The sequence below is a fragment of the Sus scrofa genome, chromosome 7, assembly GCF_054392235.1.
Source record: "Sus scrofa isolate SSC_HxYL_T2T_F1_AM1 chromosome 7, Sscrofa_HxYL_maternal_Yorkshire_Landrace_v2.0, whole genome shotgun sequence".
Taxonomy (NCBI): domain Eukaryota; kingdom Metazoa; phylum Chordata; class Mammalia; order Artiodactyla; family Suidae; genus Sus; species Sus scrofa.
Window position 1 is genome coordinate 136200116 of NC_139389.1, and position 17542 is coordinate 136217657.

General features: G+C 62.9%; 1 protein-coding gene and 1 long non-coding RNA gene across 3 annotated transcripts; one reads left to right on the plus strand and one right to left on the minus strand.

The window, feature by feature from the left end:
* The first annotated feature begins 3639 nt into the window (after positions 1-3639).
* On the plus strand, positions 3640-7778 carry ZBTB42 (zinc finger and BTB domain containing 42). Its single transcript, XM_021081526.2, has 2 exons — positions 3640-3835; positions 4326-7778. The coding sequence occupies exon 2, from the start codon at positions 4343-4345 to the stop codon at positions 5612-5614; it is 1272 nt and encodes a 423-aa protein (XP_020937185.2). The 5' UTR covers positions 3640-3835; positions 4326-4342; the 3' UTR covers positions 5615-7778.
* A 2807-nt stretch (positions 7779-10585) lies between these two features.
* On the minus strand, positions 10586-14604 carry LOC110258334 (uncharacterized). 2 transcript variants are annotated; one of them, XR_014809382.1, is made up of 2 exons: positions 14391-14604; positions 10586-11044 (listed from the first exon to the last, which is right to left on the minus strand). It is a non-coding gene; the product is annotated as an uncharacterized LOC110258334 (long non-coding RNA). The 2 variants fall into 2 exon arrangements; XR_002341074.2 differs by having other exon boundaries at positions 14387-14604.
* Between the last annotated feature and the right edge of the window lie 2938 nt (positions 14605-17542).

Below are 17542 nucleotides of genomic sequence, written 5' to 3' on the forward strand. Positions count from 1 at the left end.
CACTTCATGTGGGTCAGAGGTAGAAGCAGCTGAGCGCCCAGGTCAGCGTCCCCAGCTGAAACTGGGGCTCCGTCCTTTGTCTTGGGGCTGACAGAAGGATGCTCCTCAGGAAGGGACCGTCTCCCCTGCTCTGGGGGATGCTCGCCACTCCCCCGGGGGGAGGACTCCCACTGCCGGTCCTCTGCCCTCTCCCACCCCAGTGAGCTGTCCCAGCTCTGCCTGTGTGCCCCCAGTTCCTGCCTCCAGGAGCCAGGAGAGCAGCCAGACACCTAACCCGCGCTCACCCCCCAACCCCACAGGCCCCCACCAGGACTTGTAGGGGACCACTCCCCCCACCCCCCCACCCCCCGGCCTGGGCTGGCAATGCTGAGAAGGCAGAGGAGGGGAGGGCGCCCTCTCCTGGATTGTGTGGTGATGGCAAGCCCTCAGGCTGCGCCAGGCCTGGGGGCATCTTGGCCAGGAGGTTTCGTCAGAGTGATCCTAAGCCCCCCACCCGGCTTCCTCACCATTGGCGCGTCTCCAAGAGGCCCCCTGCCTGCTCCACCACCTGCTGCAAGCCCCGCACCCCGCTCCGTGAGCACCCCTCTGTCTGCGCTGGTCCAGGCTGTCTGTGCCCGTGTGAGCCTGCTCCGTGGCTGGGGCATCTTTGCAGACAGGGCCAGTGCGCTCCTCTGACCTCAGGGGAGGGGAGAGGGAATCAGAGCCCCTCTCCTCCCTCCTGTCCCCTAGACGGAAGGTCAGTGCGAGGACCCAGCTTCCCGGCCCCCCTCAGCTGAGGTTGTGAAGAGCCCCTTAGCCAGATATTTCCAACAAAAACTGCTGCACTGGCCCCCGGGGGAGGATGGCCACCTGCCCCTTCTAGAGCGCAGGGTCCTCGGGCCCTGTCACCTTCTGCAGCTGCCGGCCGTCGGGCAGGACACAGGGGCCCGTTCCCCGGGCTGCCAGGTCTCAGCAGCAGCTGCAGGGCAGGGCCCCAGGGCAGCTCCCAGGCCAGATGGCTGCGTTCAGGGAAGCCCTGCCCCCACCACTGTGACAGCCTCCTGTCATCCTTGCGCCTGAGACCACACCGGGCCAAAGAGGGGCTCCGAGGGCCGAGGGGCAGCCAGCCCCAAAGATAGCCCCTCCTGGGGTTGGAGGGGGACTTAACTCTGAGAGGAGTTTCCCACCTGAAAGGCGGACAGGCCTCTCCCCCTGTCCCCTCCCCACCCCCAGAGGCTCCTCCTCCTTCAGCCGTCCCCCCGCTGGCCTCCCGGGCCGAACCCCAGCCTCTCGCTGGCAGCGTCCTCTGCTTCTGCATCCACCCCTCTCCCTGCCCCACCACCTCTGTCAGGGCCCCCAGAGCCCTTTGTCCTACCAGCCAGGCAGGGCAGGCCAAGACACTGCCCGCCCCAGGGCCTCGCTCCTCGCCTGGCTGGGGAGCTTCCGCCAAGGCTGGGCGGGCAGGACGTCCCTAACAGACACCATCGCCATCCCGCCACTCAAGAGATACGACTGCACCCCTACTTCGTGCCCCCCAACTTCTCCTTTTTTTTTGCTTTTCAGGGTTGCATCTGCAGCATATAGAGGTTCCCAGACTAGGGGTCGAATTGGAGCCGTAGCTGCCGGCCTACACCACAGCCACAGCAATGCTGGGCCCGAGCTGCGTCTGCAACCTACGCCAGAGCTCATGGCAATGATGGATCCTTAACCCGCGGGGCAAGGCCAGGGATCGAACCTGAGTCCTCGTGGATACTGGTCAGTCTGGTTACTGAGCCACAACTTCTCAGCACCTAGGATGGAGCAGACTGGGGTGGAGCGCAGTCACCTGACACTGGGAGCGCGCTGGACGAGGCTAAGGCCGTGAGAGGAAAACGTGGGCTTGGGGCGACCTTAGCGGGGCGATCAGGAAAGACCACTCCCAGGGGCGCTGCTTGAGCAGAGACCAGACTGGGGAGGAGCCAGGAAGGGCTCTTTAGGGAGAAAGAACTTGAGCGGCCAGTCCTGAAAGGCCCCGGGGTCTCGCTGCACAACGGGCCCTGCAGTTAATCTTCCCGTTTTGCCAATGAGAATATTAAGGTTTGAGGAGGTCAAGGGTCATGGCCAGGGTCGGGGGGACAGGGGCAGGGCTCTGACACAGGCAGAGGCAGTCCCATCTTGGTGCTAACCTGACTCGAATTCAGCTCCTCTCGCTGGGGGCGGGAGGTGGGTAGAGAGGGCTTTGGCCTCAGGAAAAAGTCCCCAGAGTGCATGCGCCATGGGCGCCAGGGTGGGCTCAGTGGCTCAGTGGACTGAGTGCGAGTCCAGGGTTCCAAGCTGTGAGGCTGATTTAGGAAATAAAAATGCAAATGTCCAGCCAAATTTCAATTTCAGAAAAACAAGGAATAATTCTGTAGCACAAGAAAGTGGCTTTCCCTTCCACAGACTTCAGGTCCTAACTTGGGTGCCCCCCTGGGCCTCTGGCCACTCTTCAGCCCCCCTACGCACCGGGGTCTGAATAGGATCCCCGGGGGCCCCCCCTCACCCCCAACTCACAGCCAGGGGCTCCCTCCTCCCAGGAGCATGGCTGGACGGCTCCCTTGTCTACCAGGCTGGTGGGGTCCCCATCCTTTGTAATCCAGCCCCTCCCCCAATAGCACCCCACCTCCAGTCAAGGGCTCCTCTCTAGTGCTCTGCTGGACCTCACCCCCCCCCCCCCCCCGCTTTCTTCCATCTCCCGGGATGCGGGGCTGTGCAGGTGGAAATTCCAAAGGGTACTCCTGGATCTGAGTCCTGGTTCAATACCTTTCTTCCTGCTGTGTGGCTGTGGGCACCTTACCTACCCCCCCCCCAAATGGGTGTGATAATCTGCCCAAGGGGATTGTTGGGAAGAGCTGAGCAGCGCTCCACAGGGCAGGGCAGCTGGGGAAAGTCTCACCTAAGTGTCCCCATACACCCCGATGTGCTCCTGCTCCTGAAACACCAGCCCCCACCCCCACCCCATGCCACACAGCCCCTGCCAGCTGTCTCTCTCCCTGAACACTTTCCCTCTTGCTCCAGGCTGGGGGTGGGGGGCTCCCCTCTCTCTCCATCACTGCAGCGGCCCCCTCACCCCATCGAGTCTTCTGGGAGTGCCCCATCCCCAAAGCTTTGGGGACACACAGCTCAGCGAGCCTGGCTCCAGGGTCCGCTGAGAGGATGCGAGTTCCCTGTTCTGGACTCAGGGTGGAGACTTTGCCTGAGTGTTTGGAAGAGAGTCGCAGCTAAACTACTTCAATTCAAAAGGAGGCTTTCGAGACCGAGGGGTGTCATCTTTTCACAGGGCATCGCCCGCGAGGTGGCCGGAGGCCAGGTCGCGGCTGCGTCTTGCGGTGCCTTGTCCTGGCGCTGGTCGGAGAGGAGGTGCTTCTCAGGAGGGGTCCCTTCACAGACGGGCGCCGTTGGGACCCCCCCCCCGGGGGGGGGGGCTCTGCGGACGAGGAGGCAAGTATCGCGAGAGAGCCCCCTCCCCCGCCGCGCCCCGCGTCCCCTCCCACCCCAGCGCCCCGGATGGCGGCGCGGCCCAGGGAAGGGGCGGCGAGGGTGACCTCAGCGGTTCCGCCGCTCCGGGAAGTCGCCTCGGCCCGCCCCCTCCAGCCCCCGCCCGGAGTTGCGCTCTCTGCGGGGCGGGGCGGGGCGAGCGGCGGGTGGTGCCGAGCCGGCCAAGTTGCAGCGCGCTCCGCCCGGGCCCTCCCCGTCCCCGTCCCCGTCCCCGTCCCCGTCCCCGTCCCCGCGCCCTCCCCGCCGGGGCGCGCTGCCCGGAACTCCGCACGCGCCGGGGCGGCACCGGGGAGGGCGCGCGGCGCGGGCAGCGGCCGCCGTGGAGCTCGGGGCGGCGGAGGTGAGCGCGGGGGGCGGGCGCCCGGCTCCGCCCGCCCCGCCCGCCGGCCCGCTCCCCGCAGCCGCGCTGCCATAAATGGGGCCCGCGGCGGCGGCGGCGGCGGCGGCATCTGGCGGGCCGGGCGGCGGCTGGAGGCGCGGGCCGGGGGCGGCGGCGCGGCGGCTCGGGCGTCGGGGGACGCGGCGGGCGGCCGCCTCGGAGTGAAGTTCAGGGGCGCCCCGGGCGCGGACGCGCGCAGGTCCGCTCGGCGCTGGCCCCCGCCGCCCGTGGCCCGGGACCCGCCCCCGCGGAGCCGCTTCTGTTTACTTTCGGTCGAGTTTTTCCTGCTCGGGGCAGGTGCCCAGGGCGGCTCCCGGCGGGCAGTTCCGCGCGGCGCCCGGCGCCTCTCTCCTCGCACCGCCGTCCCCGGGAGGTGCTGGTCGGGCGTCCGGGGGCGAGCGGCAGCCGCCGCGTCTCCAGGCGCGCTCACGGGCGTCCCGTTTGTGCCCAGGTGATGACCGCGGCGGCATGGAGTTCCCGGAGCACGGCGGGCGGCTGCTGGGCCGCCTGAGGCAGCAGCGCGAGCTGGGCTTCCTGTGCGACTGCACCGTGCTGGTGGGCGACGCGCGCTTCCCAGCCCACCGCGCCGTGCTGGCCGCGTGCAGCGTCTACTTCCATCTCTTCTACAGGGAGCGGCCGGCGGGCAGCCGCGACCCGGTGCGGCTCAACGGCGACATCGTCACGGCGCCCGCCTTCAGCCGTCTGCTGGACTTCATGTACGAGGGCCGCCTGGACCTGCGCAGCCTGCCCGTTGAGGACGTCCTGGCCGCGGCCAGCTACCTGCACATGTACGACATCGTGAAGGTCTGCGCGAGCAGGCTCAGGCAGAGGGGCCGCGCGCCGGCGCCGGAGACGCCCGCTCCCGGGGCGGAGCCGCCAGGCCGGCCCCCGTGTCCCCCGTCGGCCTGGACCCCCGAGCTCTGTCCAGCTGCCCGGAAGGCCAGGCTCCCTCCCGCTGGGGTCGAGGCCCCCCGCCCCCCGCTAGCGCTGGGGCCTCCCGCCGGGCAGGGCCCTGGTGAGCCAGACCGGGCTCTGGACCTGTCGCTGAAGCCTGGCTCAAAGTGGGAGCCAGCCCACCCGGCCTGTGTCCTCCGGACAGGCCCCTGCAGCCAGATGCAGCAAGGGGCCCAGCGGCTAGCGAAGGATGAGCCGGACTCACCGTCCGAGCAAGAGGACAGCAGCGGCCCTCGGAGCCCGCCCGGCACCCCGCAGCCAGTTTGCGTTCCTGCAGCCACGTGCCTGGCAGGGGACTTGGAGCCACTGCCAGTCAGTGAGGTGGGCCGTGGGGACCTGGAGCTGGATGCGGAGAGGGGGGCCATCGCGGATGAGCTGGGGCCCGGCGGGCACCTCTGCATCTGCCCGCTGTGCGGCAAGCTGTTCCCCAGCGCCCACGTGCTGCAGCTGCACCTCAGTGCCCACTTCCGGGAGCGGGACGGCAGCCGGGCCCGGCTCTCACCCGATGGCACCGTGCCCACCTGCCCGCTCTGCAGGAAGACCTTCTCCTGCACGTACACGCTGAAGCGGCACGAGCGCACGCACTCGGGCGAGAAGCCCTACACGTGTGCACAGTGTGGCAAGGGCTTCCAGTACTCGCACAACCTGAGCCGCCACGCCGTGGTGCACACGCGAGAGAAGCCGCACGCCTGCCGCTGGTGTGAGCGTCGCTTCACGCAATCAGGGGACCTCTACCGCCATGTCCGCAAGTTCCACTGCGGCCTGGTCAAGTCCCTGCTGGTGTGACACATCCCTGTCGCCGTGAGGCTAGAGGGGAGGGCAGGACCTCTCCAGTGGGACACCAGGATGGAGCCCGAGGGACCCAAGCTCGCTCTGTAGGAGCCCCTGAGGCTGGGCCCGCTGGCAGAAAGAGCACTGCTGCCCCGGAACGTGGCCTCAGATGGGGTGACGCCGAGCCGCCTGGCAGCCCTCCTCCACGCCTTGCCCTCTGCCGCAACTCATTCCTTCCAGAGCCTGCCCAGACCGAGACTCCGTCCCCCTCCCTGTCCTCCCTGGCCAGTCCCGAGGTGGGTCTGAAGGGCCCAGGCTCCCCGACCACCGCCCCCCCCCCTCCGGGATGAGATGAGAAGGCACGTGTATCCTCCGTGTGGAGCTTCCCTGACCCCTCGCCTGCTCGCCCGGGGTGGGGGTGGGGGCGCCACGCTCCGAGAAGGATGCTTGTGTCGCAGATGCTGTCAGTGTGAGTCCCCAACGGGGAGCTCGGATGAACAGGCCACTCTTGGCGGGTGGCAGTGGGAGCCCCTGCAGGGGAGGCCCCGGGCACAGGGAGAGCCAGCAGGGCACAGCTGGTGTTACAGGGGGTGCCGGCCCCAGCAGGGACCCCGGGGCGGCAGGAGAACCAGCCAGAAGCTGTGTGGCTCTGCAGCTACGGCCGCCGGGGTGGGAGGTGCGTCCTGCAGATCCTGGCCTCGCTCGAAGGTGACGCAGAGAAGGTTGGAATTTGGAAATGATTCTCTCTAGAAACAGAAAGAGCCTCTGGAGGTACCAGATGTCTGCCCGGGCGACAGGCCGTGCCACTTCCCTGCCTGAGCACCGGGTCGGGGCGCCTCTGAGCATCCCGTGTGCGCCCCGGGACCTGGGAATGCAGAGCCCCGCCTTAAGCATTAGAGGTCAATCGTAGGCCTGACCCTGGGGCTCACCTGCCCACCAGCTTGGAGTCTACTCAGAGCTGCTGGTCATTGCCAGGGCACTGGGGGTGGGGGGGCAAAGCCTGCTGTCTTTACGGGGCAGTGTTTGCAGGCTGGGGCTCGGGGGAGGGGCTCTGGGCTGGGGTCACTGCATGTGATCCCAGAATGTGAATGACGGGCATTCGTGCTGGGGGCGGGTGTGGGGGCACCCCCGCCTCGCCTGCCTTGCCTGTCTGCTCTCAGGGCAGGTCTTGCTGTTGGAACCCAAGAGGGTGGCGGGGGTGGGGCTGCCTCAGCCGCTGGGGGTCCTGCAGGTGGCAGAGCCCCCTGAACGCCTGGGTTCCTCAGACCCGGTGGGCTCTTTTCTGCTGTGACTGGAAGTGGTGCTGAGGTCAGAGTTCAAGTTTAAGTTATTTTCTTTGCCCCTGACAACACTTGATGTATTTATTGTCTGCCCCGTCTGGAGTGAGAAGACCGTCGGCCTTTGCGGCAGGCGGACGGGCCTCGGCCCTCCCGGTGTGCGGGCAGCAGGCTAGCCCGCGGGCCAGAGAGAGCGGGGCAGGGCCCTCGCCTGTGACTGTCCAGCCCCTGGCCCTCCGCCTCCAGAAGGGCACGCCGTGCCCGTGATCAGATTTCCGCGTGTGCACGAGCACGTGCGCGCGCCCGCCTGTGGGCACCTGCGTCCAGCAAAGGCGGGGCCTGCGCCGGACGGGAGCCCCGCCCGCCCCCCAGGAGGCAGCCGGGGAGGTGGCGGCCGCCCTGGTTTTCCCCAAGGGGTTTCCACCAGGGAAGAAATGTATTTTCCTGGGGCAGGAAGCCTGCCCTCGGTTATCGACACTGGATTCATTGTCTCGTGCAAACAGTTACTGTGAAGTTCATGTGCAGAGAAGTGGTCGGTTTTCCATTGAATCCCTGACGCCGCTTAGATGGACATGTACATAGAAATACACGCGTATGTTTAAGACACTCATCGTGCGGGCTTGTGTAGCAGGGTGTGTGTAGACGCGTTTCAGGGGGAGCCTGCCTGCTGCGTGGGGTCCTCTCCGTGGGGTCCTCCCGGGCAGCCCAGCCTCCTGCCCCGCAGTCTGGCGCCGCCCTGACCCTGGGGGGCGCCTCCAGGCGCACAGAGGACAGTGGCCACACTTAGCGTTTGGCGGGAGGTGATGTTTGCAGGCCTGCTTGCTGTGACGGTCCGGAAACAAGCCCTTCTCCGTGTTCACATCGTCTCGGTGACAGTGGCAATAAAGCCCAGCGCAGGTGGAGATGGCCGTGCTTATTCCTGGGGACAGGTGCACGCGGGAACTGTGGGCACTGCCAGTCTTGGTGGGCAGCGGGCACTCTGGCAGCCTGTCCCAGATGCTGCCTACTGTGTCCTGTTGGGGAGTGGGCTGGGGCAGGGCTGAGGACAGGTCACAGACCTTCTTGCCCAGATTTGTACCCCTGGCCTGAGCCGGAAAAGGGGAGTCCCAGGGGAGCAGGGTGCAGGCTGGGACCTGGTGAGAGGCCTCATGGGTTCCTGGCCTGGGTGGGGTAGGGCGGGTGCCTTCTGAGCAGCCGCAGGCCCCGGAGTTTGGATCTGAGGCTCCTAACTTGCGGTCCTGGGTCCTGCTGTCCCCCTGCCCTCCCCCACCTCTCACTGGTACCCCACCTCCCTCCAGGGCCAGGGTTTGGGGAAGAGGTGGGTGAGATTTGGAGGAGGCTGTGTCCTAGTCGCCCCCCCCCCGCCCCTGCCCTCCACCGTGGAACCCACCCTGATCTCTAAGGGGGCCAAGAGGGGTCAGGCAGGCAGGCCCCTTGGCGGCGCTAGGACCCCCGAGCCAGGCCCGGCTGTCAGGACTGATGGGCACGTGTGTACCGCCTTCCTGCTCCATCCCCACCTGGCGAGGGCTTGAAGCTGGTGGTTCTGAGGCGCCTATGGGCCGTGATTTCCTCGCCAACTCCGGTGTGTGTCTCAAGCCTACTTTGGGCCAAAGCATCCTCCGGGAAAAGCCGAGACAGACCCCAAAGGCAGGGCCGCTTGTGAAGGGGTCCCCAGAGGTCGCGCCAAGCTGAACTGGCGTTGGAAGGGCTGCTGGATCTTAGGCCAGCCTTGGAGGTCCTCCCGGCCGCGACCCCAAGTGCGAATCCTTGCTTCCGTGAGGTGGTGCCCTGCCTGCCTCCCACAGAGACATCCTCCTGGACCCCAATCACTGTCCTGCAGGGAGACGCTGTCGTGTCTCAGCCCAGGCCCTCCCAGAAGCTGGGAGGAAGCTGTAGCCTTGCTAACCAGGCAGGAAGGAGAGCAGTCAAAAGCCAGCGGCAGCCCACCTGCCCACCTGCCCAGCTCACGGCTATGCCCACCCCCCCCTCAGCACTCTGTAGCCCCTATTCCTCCAGGGGAGGAATGGCCCCTGGCCTGGGTGGTGCGAGGCACCTGCAAGGGCCTGGCTGGCTTGCAGTCCCAGAGCCAGCGGGGGCAAACCCAGGACCTCCTTCCACCAACTTCGGGAGCCCCAGCTGCTCTCCTGGCAGTGCTGGGGGTGGGCCCCCTTGGCACCTGGGACAGTAAGGAGGAGCCTCAGAGGGTCCCAAGGGCTCCCATCAGGATGAGCACTCAGGAGCCTCCAGGTGGACGACCAGAGGCGGGCACCAAGGGAGAGGTCACATGCCAGCTGGTGCAGGTGTGCTGGCTGGGGCCCCAAGGAAGCCACCGGCTTGGAGGCAGGGGGAGGTAAGAGCAGTTCTGGCCAGCCCCAGGCTTCCTCCCTGCCTTTCTCTGCCCCTAGGCCTGGGGCCAGCCACCAGCCTCCCAAACCATGCCTGGTCTCACCCTCTCCCTATATTCAATACGGGCTGGCAAGGGAGGCTCAGCCTTGGACACGGCGAGGACAGACACAGGGCGCAGAATGGTTCTGCCCTGCCTCCCAGCTTGCCCTGGCGGCCTCTGCCTGGTCCCCTGGCATTAGCCTTTTTTTTTGGTCTTCTCAGGGCTGCACATGTGGCACACGGAAAGGTCAAATCAGAGCTACAGCTGCCAGCCTCACCACAGCGACGCGAGGCCAGGGATCAAACCTGCGTCCTCACGGACGCTAGTCAGGCTCGTTACCGCTGCGCCACCCGGTGAACACCCCCTGGTGCTGTTCTTGCCACCCAGCCCCATCCCTGTTCCCACCTAACAGCCCAGACCCCGTGTGGACACTGTCCCTGTCATCACTGCACCTGGCCTCCCGCCCCCCGCCCAGTTGGCCAGAGGCCCTCCTTGGCCAGCCGCCCAGTCCCTGTCCCCCTAATTGCTTGTCCTTGGTCACTTCCTCTCCTCTGCCTCAGTGTTCTCACTTGTAGAATGGGCACCTTGGCAGATGCTGCCAAGGGGTGCCTGGGGCATGGTCTAGGGTCAGAGGGCAGTGCCCGCATCAGCAAGCCATCCCCAGGGTGCTGGCTGTGCTGGGTTGTGACATGAGGGGAGCCGCTGGAGCATTGCTGCAGGGCCCCTGGCCCCCTGGGGCTACCTTGCCCCTGGCCCTCATCCCCCCTCAGGGCTCCGGAGGGTGAAGGGTGGTGGCACCAACAGCTACAGGAGTCTGGGGACAGCTGGCTGGAGGCCTCAGGCAGGGGTGGTTCAGAGAGGAAACCAGCTGGGCTGATTAGAGTCCAGGCCCCCACCTGGCGAGCAGGTGGCCCCCGGAGGGTCAGTGACCACAGGTCGCTGGCAAGTCTGGGGGCAGGGGCTCACCTCCCCGATGGACCCAAATGCATTTGTACCCACTTGAATCAAAACCTGTGCAGAGAGAAACCCGTTCCCACACCCTTTTCAGCAGATGGCTGGGCCCTGAAAAGGAGACCCAGGTCCACTGTGCGTGTGTGATGGGGGTTCCTGCCCCTCCAGCATCAGCCGGGAGTCCTGCGGTTCAGCTCAGACCCCACGGCTAAGGACTCCATCCCACAAGACGCGCCCCCCCCCCATTTAGACGCATCACAAGCCCAGGCTGTCACCCATTTCTGACCCCTGGCTGTGGACTGGAGGCTCCCACGACCCCTCCCCGGGTTGGATTCGTGTGCGGGGGCGGCTCCCAGAGCTCAGGAGGACGGGTTTCTAGATCACTGGTTTATTGGAAAGGACGGACCTCGGGAACAGCCAGATGGGAGGCGCGCGGGCCGGGTGTGGGGCGCAAGGAGCTCCCTCCGCAGGGGCCAGTCTCCCCGAAGCTCCCAGGTTCACCGGCCTCGACGCCCGCGTGTTGGGTTCTCACAGACGCCACGCCAGGGCACAGCTGGTGACATGTCACAGGACGGAGGGCCGGACACAGCCTCCAGCCCCGCCCCCCCAGGTCAGGGGTCCAGGCGGAAAGTGCAGCCCTGATATCCCGCGGCTGGCGCTCCTGGCAACCAGTCCCCACCCTTGGGTGCTTCCAAAGTCTCCCGCTCACGGAGGACACCGTGATGAGGGCGTCACCGGGGAAACGCCGAGGGTTTCGGGAGCCCCGCGCCGGAAATGGGGCCAAGACCGGATATGCATTTTCTTCTCTTCTTTTGCTTCTTATGGCTGCACCTGTGTCAAACGGAGGTTCCCAGGCTAGGGGTGAAGTGGGAGCAGCCGCTGCCAGCCTACACCACAGCCACAGCCACACAGGATCCGAACCACATCTACAACCCCCAGCACAGCTCACAGCCACGCTGGTTCCTTAACCCACTGAGCGAGGCCAGGGACCAAACCCGCATCCTCATGGATACTCGTCGGCTGTGTTACTGCTGAGCCGCAGCAGTATTTCTTACGGATGCAACTCAGCTCATTATGTTTCTTCACAGCTGCACCACGTGGCCCTGCCGACTGGGGCCCAGCAGACATCATCCCGTCCTGGAGGCTGGAATCCGCATCCGGAGATGTGGGCTGGCTTCTCTAGAGGCCTCTTTTCATTTTTTTTTCCCTTTTTTAATGGCTGCGCCCATGGCACATACAAGTTCCCAGCCAGAGGGTCAAACCCAAGCTGCATCGGGGACCCACACCGCAGCCACAATAACACCAGACCCTTAACCCTCTGTGCCTGGCCAGGGATCAAGCCAGCGCCTCTGCAGAGACAAGCTGGATCATTAACCTGTTCCCATTAACCAGGGGAACTCTTGTTGCCTTTTTTTTTTTTTTTTTTTTTTTTGGTCTTTTTAGGACCACACCTGCAGCATATGGCAGTTCCCAGGGAGGGGTCAAATCAGAGCTGTACTGCGGCCTACACCACAGTCACAGCAATGCGGGATCCTTAACCCACTGAGCAAGGCCAGGGATCAAACCTGTGTCCTCATGGATACTGGTCGGGATCGTTAATGGCTGAGCCATGACGGGAACTCCTTTTTTCTTTTTTTCCAGTTGAAAAAGAGACCAGGGAGATAGATGGCCCCATGTCATACACAAAAGCTTCCTTGGCCCTTTAACTTCCCAGCGGCTGCATGGGGCTCCTTGGTATGGCTGCACCATCGTGTACTGGCTTCCTAGACATGGACACTGGGTGGCTTCCCCACCTCTGCTGTTAAATACACTCAGCTGCCTCTTCCCACGGGCGCTCCTGAACCTTCCCGGCAGGCAGAGGCACCCAACTCCCTCTGACCTTGTCAACCACAGTGTGTCATCAAACTTTGGGATTGACTGATTGATTGATTGATTGTCTTTCTGCCTTTTGTAGGGCCGTTCCTGCGGCATATGGAGGTTCCCAGGCTAGGGGTCTAACTGGAGCTGTAGCCACCGGCCTATGCCAGAGCCACAGCAACAAGGGATCCAAGCCTCGCGTGCCACCTGTGCCACAGCTCACGGCAACACCGGATCCTTAACCCACTGAGCGAGGCCAGGGATCAAACCCACAACCTCATGGTTCCTAGTCGGATTCATTAACCACTGAGCCACGATGGGAACTCCCAAACTTTGGGATTTAAAATATCTGACAGGTAATAGCCCGTCTCTCGGTCTCCTGCTCTTTGCCCTTGTCTCTTGTTATGTGCGAGCTCCCGCTGATGCTGCGCTCCCGCCCTCTGCCTCCTTTCCTACAACAGGCACTTCCACCCAATGCGAAGGAACTCCCCGAGCTGTTGTCCAGCATCTTTGTGGTTTTACTTCTCTTACTCTTTTTTTTTTTTTTTTTTTTGTCTTTTTTTGTTGTTGTTGTTGTTGTTGTTGCTATTTCTTGAGCCGCTCCCGCGGCATATGGAGGTTCCCAGGCTAGGGGTTGAATCGGAGCTGTAGCCACCGGCCTACGCCAGAGCCACAGCAACGCGGGATCCGAGCCGCGTCTGCAACCTACACCACAGCTCACGGCAACGCCGGATCCTTAACCCACTGAGCAAGGGCAGGGACCGAACCCGCAACCTCATGGTTCCTAGTCGGATTCGTTAACCACTGCGCCACGACGGGAACTCCTACTTCTCTTACTCTTCTATCTTTGAGTTTTCACTGGGCACGGTCAAGCTGTGGCTCTAACTTTGCCACTCTTCAGATAAGCCACACTCTTTAAAATGCCCATCTTCACTGGGTGACTGGGGAGAGCCCCTCCCCCCAAATCCCCACCCGTGTCCAGGTCCGTCTCCCCTCCCACCGCTCTTCCAGCAGCCAGGCCCACGGCTGCACTGAATGGGCCTTGCCGCGTGCTTTATCTCTGCTGGGCTAACCACTCTCATTCCTCTTTTCTCCTGAGTTTTTGGGCTGTTTCTCCTGTTCATTTCCCATGTGAATCTAGCGTGACCTCATTTGGTTCAAGGGGAAAGTGCCATTTATTCTGCAAAATCCACTCCAACCACTTTTTCTCCAGCCCTCGGCCAAAACTCCCAGTTGCCAAATCAAAGAAGCTCTCCTGGAGTTCCCGTTATGACTCAGCAGGTTAAGAATCTGACTAGTACCCATGAGGATGTGGGTTCGATCCCTGACCTTGCTCAGTGGGTTAAGGCTCTGGTATGGCTGTGGCTGCAACCGGCAGCTGCAGCTCCGTTTCAACCCCCTAACAGGGGAGCTTCCATATGCCACACGTGGAGCCCTAAAAAGGAAAAAAAAAAAACAGGCTCTGCTGCCATCCTGCTCTTTACCGATTCTGCCCTCAAACCTGCTCCCTGGCACCTCCTGGCTCCCTTTCTCCCCCAGGGGCTGTTCTTCCACCCCTCAGACCTCGGCACCTGCTGGCTCTCCTCAGCCCCTCAGGCTCTCCTCTCGTGAGGGCCCACTCCTCAGGGCATCTCTCCCTTGCCCACATGCCTTGCTGGGGCCTCCTAAACCAGGGCTGGCTGTCACCAGCTCCCCTCTGAGCCCAGTCACATAGGCAACGCCCCCACAGCTCCTGAGTACCTTCCAGGAACACAAAGTGAAACCCGGACTTCCGCCCACAAACCGGTTCCTCTCTCAGCTGCCCCCAGTTGGTCAATAAGAGCATCAGCCAGCCTGTTGTTCAAACAGACTGGACGTCACCCTGGCTCTTCCCTCTACCTTACTCCCCAGTCCCACAACACCTTCCGTCCTTCTGCCGCCTGTCTGCAAAATAGACCTTGAATCTCTCCACCTCCACTGCCCACACCCCAGGCCCAGCACAAACATCCGCCACACAATGACCCCGGTGGCTTAGAGCCCCCACTAGTTCCTTCCTCCCAGATAACCCAGCCCCTGCCCTCCCTCTGACCTCACTTCCCGCACCGCCCGAGCCTTTCCTCCCTAAGGCCTGGCATCACGGCCCAGGCCCGGGTACCCAGCGTGCTGGGTGCTTTCCTGCCCCGCCAGGTCTTTCCGGCGGGAGGACTGTCCTCGCGACTGATCACGGGGCAGCCTGAGCGGGGGCCGGCCCGGCAGCTGGAGTCCAAGGTCCCCGCTGCTTCTCGCCCCCCCAGGCCTCCGTTACCCGCCGCCCCATGACTCTCTCCTGCCAACGACCTGCCTGTCCTTTGAGGCCACCTGCGGAGGTTCTAGAGGGCACAGCTCGCCACGCCCCCTCCGCGAGTTGTCACAGCAGCGAGACCGGCGGCGAGGAAAGGCGGGCTGCTGGAGAAGGCACCGTGACCCGCCCAGCCGAGGAGAGCGGGCGCGGCCCGGGCCGGGCGGGCGCAGGCAGCGACCCTCCGCCGCCGCCCGCCGCTCGCCCGGAAGTCCCCGGCGCGGACCGCGCATGCTCGCTCTCCTCCCGCGCGCCCGTGGGTCACGTGGCGCGGCGCGCGGGGCGCTTCGGGAAGTCCCCCCGGAAACACGGGCCGCCGGGCGGCGGGTTCCGGCCGCGCCGGGCGCCCGGGCTGCGTGTGGCTCGCGTACCGTCCACGGTGCCGTGTGCCACGGTGTGTGGTCTCTGCGCCCGCCCCGTCCGCCCCGCGCGCGGTCGTCCTCTGGACTTACTTGGCGGAGGCCGGCCTTTCCTGGCGTGTCCGTCGGTGCCTGGCACTGTCACCGCGTTGGAGGCGGGGTTCGGGAGACCGGGTTGAGGGTTATCCGCACGCACGCTGCGACCACCCCGTGCGACGGCAGAACCCCAGGCAGACGACCCTCCGGACAGACCGGAAGCCTGCACACGGGTGGCACCCGCTGGGTGTAGGGCTTCATTCGGGCTTCTCACCCCCTGTTGTGCCCTCCCGGCGTCCAGTGCAGCTCCATCCCTACAGATGAGTAGAGATCCAGGTCCTAAGGGCTCTCGCTCAGCCCTGGGTCGCAAAGCCCGGTGCCCTGGCCTGACCTCAGCGGGGCAGCTTGCATTTCTTACTTAGCTCTTCCCAGTCCAAGTCTCTGTTGATTGGAACGCTTCCACGGCCCGGCTGGGCCCGGTTTGGGGGAGACATCCTGGTTTTGCCCCAGCCGGCTCACCCAGGGAGCTGGGCGGGAAAAGGGGATGACACAGAGCTCAGGTGGGGGGTGATGTCGCACCAGGGGCAGGAGGAATGCTAAGGGCAGCAATGGGATGGAGAGGACTTCAGACCCATCTCCAAAGGCTGAGATAGGTAAGCTCTAAGAGAAAAACCTCCAGCACTAAAGAGGGCTGCAGTGTGGGTGGGGTGCTCCTTGGAGAGCCTGGTTTGGCACACATCTGGGAAGCCTTCAAAACGGTCCATTTCCCTGAGCCACTTCTAATAGTACACAGCTCACGACAGGTGACTTCTCTGGCAGAGACTCCACCGCTCCCACGTCTATCTTCCAGTTGGTTTCTTTGCTTCCTCTCTCCTTTCCTCCAAGTCTCCCAAGTAAATTTAAGCAAATGGATAAAAACGCTTGCTTCAAACCGTGGATAACTCCAGGTGGATGGATAGATGGTTGGATATGTTAACCAAAAGCAATAAAACCAGTTATTTTTGATTCGACCCCTAGCTTGGGAATCTCCATATGCTGTGGGTGTGGCCCTTGAAGACAAATAAATAACCAGTTATTTTTACCAGCAAAATAAGTTTCTTCCAGAGAGGTAAAGAATTGAAATTCAGGGAGTTCCCGTCGTGGCTCAGTGGTTAACGAATCCGATGAGGAACCATGAGGTTGCGGGTTCGATCCCTGCCCTTGCTCAGTGGATTAAGGATCCGGCGTTGCCGTGAGCTGTGGTGTAGGTTGCAGATGCGGCTCAGATCCCGCGTTGCTGTGGCTCTGGTGTAGGCCGGCGGCTACAGCTCCGATTGGACCCCTCGCCTGGGAACCTCCATATGCTGCGGGAGCGGCCCTAGAAATGGAAAAAAGACAAAAAAAAAAAAAAATTGAAATTCAGGACCTGCAACTATGGCAAAACCACCCGACAGTCGCAAAGCAGAAGATACTCTTTTTTTTCTTCTTCTCTTCTTTCTCTCTTTTTTTCTTCCCTTCTCTCTCTCTTTTTTTTCTCTTCTCTTCTCTTCTCTCTCTCTCTCTTTTTTTTTTTTTTTTTTTTTTTTTTTTTGCTTTTCAGGGCCACACCTGTGGCATATGGACGTTCCCAGGCTAGGGGTCCAATTGGAGCTGTAGCTGCTGACCTACACCACAGCTCACAGCAACACCGGATCCTTAACCCACTGAGCGAGGCCAGGGATCGAACCTGCATCCTCATGGATGCTAGTCAGATTCCTTAACTGCTGAGGCATGTTGGGAACCCTGAGGCTACTCTTATAGAGGAAAAGGGGATGCTGGGAGGGGCTGTTGTAAACAAAAAGCCCATTGGAGGAAACTGGGGGAATTGCAGTATGGCGGCTTTTCATTGGCTGTGTTGTTACCAGGCAGGAAAAGAGCTTTCTTCCTCCCCGCAGGGTCCCTTCCTGCTGGGCTGGCAAAGTGCCTCTCTCCCTGTCAGTCTGTGTTGAGTGGTACCCGTGTGAACTAGCTCCTCTTTCCGGCCTCCTGACTCCACTTTGGTGAGCTTTTCCTTTCTTAATTTTCACAGATAAACGACAGGTAGTTGGATGAATGGATTTCAGTGAGAAGCACTTTTGGCTTCAAGTAACAGAAATTCTAACGAGTGCAGTGGTTTGAGCCAATAGGAGTTTGGTTTTTTGTCTCAGCAAGGATCCTGGAGTCAGGCAGGGCTGTGTTAGTCCAGCGGCCGAGTCGTGTCAGACGAGCATCTCTGCAATCCTGTTGGGCTTTCCCTCGTGGTCACAGAGGGTTGCCACAGCTCCAGACACCACATCCATGTTCCAGGCTGGACAAAGCGGGGAAAGGATAGTGGAAGAGATGTCTGTCTCTTGTCTTGGCTCCACGGCTGCGCGTCACTGGCCAGAACTCTGGCACGTGATCAACACCACTGCAGCACAGCTGGGGAGCGGACACCGAGCTTTTCTGGTGTTCCTAGTGGAAGAGAGAAGGGGAAGAGCACGGAGCCAACGACTGTGGTGGAGCCGTCGTTGGGGCTGCCCAGCATCTTTTAAATAGCCTCTCCGGAATTTGATAGGTCCCACCCTGTGAATCCTGTCTCTCCCACCCAGACTCTGGCAGGGTGACATTGGTCCGCCTCCCCTCAGCGCTAGGGGCAGGTGTCTGCCTTGACCCATGAGGGGCGCCTACACCCAGACATGGTGGGCTGCTGGGGCATGAGGTCTTGCTGGCGTGGTCCCAGCAGAGGCAGCTTATTGCCGGGGCCGGGAGTGGTGGTGTCAG

What these genes read in the sequence shown, in the direction of transcription:
- ZBTB42 (XM_021081526.2), top strand. Translation starts at nt 4,343, where the DNA reads ATGGAGTTCCCGGAGCACGGCGGGCGGCTGCTGGGCCGCCTGAGGCAG.